The sequence below is a fragment of the Malurus melanocephalus genome, unplaced genomic scaffold (genome assembly GCF_030028575.1).
Source record: "Malurus melanocephalus ecotype Western Australia unplaced genomic scaffold, MMel_1.1 scaffold_406, whole genome shotgun sequence".
Classification (NCBI taxonomy): Eukaryota; Metazoa; Chordata; class Aves; order Passeriformes; family Maluridae; genus Malurus; species Malurus melanocephalus.
This window is the reverse complement of record NW_026623638.1, coordinates 529547-531517: the sequence shown is the minus strand read 5'-3', so window position 1 is coordinate 531517 and position 1971 is coordinate 529547. Positions and strand designations below refer to the sequence as shown.

The 1971-nt window shown below is 37.6% G+C and overlaps 1 protein-coding gene across 1 annotated transcript in view; it reads left to right on the top strand.

Moving 5' to 3' along the window:
* Window positions 1-864, top strand: part of LYRM9 (LYR motif containing 9) — a 26748-nt gene extending 25884 nt beyond the window's left edge. Inside the window, exons 3-4 of the mRNA XM_057379436.1 lie at window positions 100-253; window positions 726-864. Coding sequence (XP_057235419.1) covers window positions 100-253; window positions 726-864 — 293 coding nt within the window. The remainder of the gene's footprint in view (window positions 1-99; window positions 254-725) is intronic.
* Window positions 865-1971: the final 1107 nt, after the last annotated feature.

Sequence of the window (1971 nt, the reverse complement as noted above, 5' to 3'; positions counted from 1 at the left end):
GTTATGCTGCAATTGTCATTTTGCTTTCTCAGACAAACAGTTTATTTGCAGCAAATTTTTTTCTGAGATTTAAGAGCAATCTTTATTTTGACAATTGCTGTGTTGACCAGTCACTGACACTTGGAATGTTGCAGAGTTTCAAAGTTCATGCTGATGAAGACGATCCTGAGCGAATCCAGCAGATCATTAAGAGAGCCATTGAGGATGCTGACTGGGTGATGAATAAAGTAAGTGCATCAGATTGTCTGCATTTTGGTTTCAGTTCAAAACACAGGAGAAARCATTGGGAAGCAAGTTCTGAATAGCAAATTGCTGTCCTGGATGCTGARGTGCCTGGATGAAAGGAAACACCCAGCCATGAGGAATCTGTGATTATGGCAGTTCTTGTTTAAAAATTTTCTTTGTCAATATAAACTAAAGTGAGTTTTTTCCAATAACAGAAAACAATTTTCAATTGTTTTTTCCAATAACAGAAAAAAATTTCCAATAACAGAAACAAAAAATAAGAGAATTTATTCTGTTCTGTTTCCAATAACAGAACCAATAACAATTTAAGTTGGTCTGTGTAAGTCCTTGTTTCCATGAAGAATTCTATTAAATATCAGCAGTGGTGGCTAGTGTCACTCTATTATAGAAGCAAAAMCAAAACACAGCATTTTGCAAGCCACATCTTGATATGAATCATCTGATTTCCTATCTGAAKCTATCCTCTGACAATTCACATGAATTCCAGAATTATTGTTTTTCCTCAGACCTTGCCCATGGCTGCAGAGATCAGGGATAGAACACTGGCAAAGCTGTGGTGCTGGGCTCYCCTGTGCCACAATTGTCACCCAGTGGATCTGCCCTGTGCTGTCAGATTAATCACTCAGAGGAAAGAATGAAGATTGTTTTTATTTAGACAGCTGAGCCTCACCTCTGTTCCTGGGATTCCAGYCTGCCTGGGGAGTGTGATACCTTAACATTGGACAGAATGAAATAAGTCAAAAGTTCAACTTGCTCTAAATATCTGTGATTTCATTTACTAAGTGACTGTAAAGTCCTTCTCTCTGCCAGTCCATGAAATCCAGATGAGAATTGTTACAGGAGCAAGCATAGATTAATCACAGATTATGATATTTTTGCAGTAACCAAATCCCAGCAGGTACAATCTAGTCAATAACTGCCCCAATCTGATTTTAGTCTCCTACAATTATTGAAAGGCTCATTCTGCTTCTGCCATGCAGGTTCTAGTCCTGCTCTGTGCAAATCTGGTAATGGAGCAGTGTGAGAGGAGGAGCAGACTCACAGTGCATGCTGAGGAGCATTATTTTACATTGCAGAGGGAAAGCCTACTGTATTTCACATTTAACTTAAAGAAAATGGACAAAAATTTATGTGGATCATGAAGAAGAGTTGTAAATTCTTGTTGGTATAAACTGTTAGTTTTGTGTTTTTTTTCCACAAAAAAAATTCTTTTTTCTTTTTTTTTTTTGTTTTTCAGTATAAAAACCAGATTTTTTTTTTTGTTTTTCAGTATAAAAACCAGAAGTAGAAGAGGAAGGATGAAATCAAGAAGGACATTGGTAAAGATCCTTAGAGGACTTGCAATCAAGCCCAGTCTATGTTAGAATCATTGCCTGAAGTTTTCTCTTGGATATACAAATCACAGTAATTTATATTTCACTGGAATGTCATCAAGCTAAATTAATATTTCCGAAGCTATTTAATTTTGTAAAAGAGCTGGCATGATCTRGGATAAAACTATGCCTTGTATAATCACAAACCTTTAAGTTAAAGCCCAAGCTTGTCCAAGTTTTGAATAACTTATTCTGTTATAGTGTTAGGCCTGGAGCAGCCCCAGCAGTGTGTGATGATTTTGTGCAGGTTCTCTGGGGCAAAGTTCCTCTGSATCAGTCACTGTGGATTTTGGGACTGAGCATTTCATCCTGTGTGAGTGACACTGCCTGTGGCAGTCCCTGTGCTGGGTCA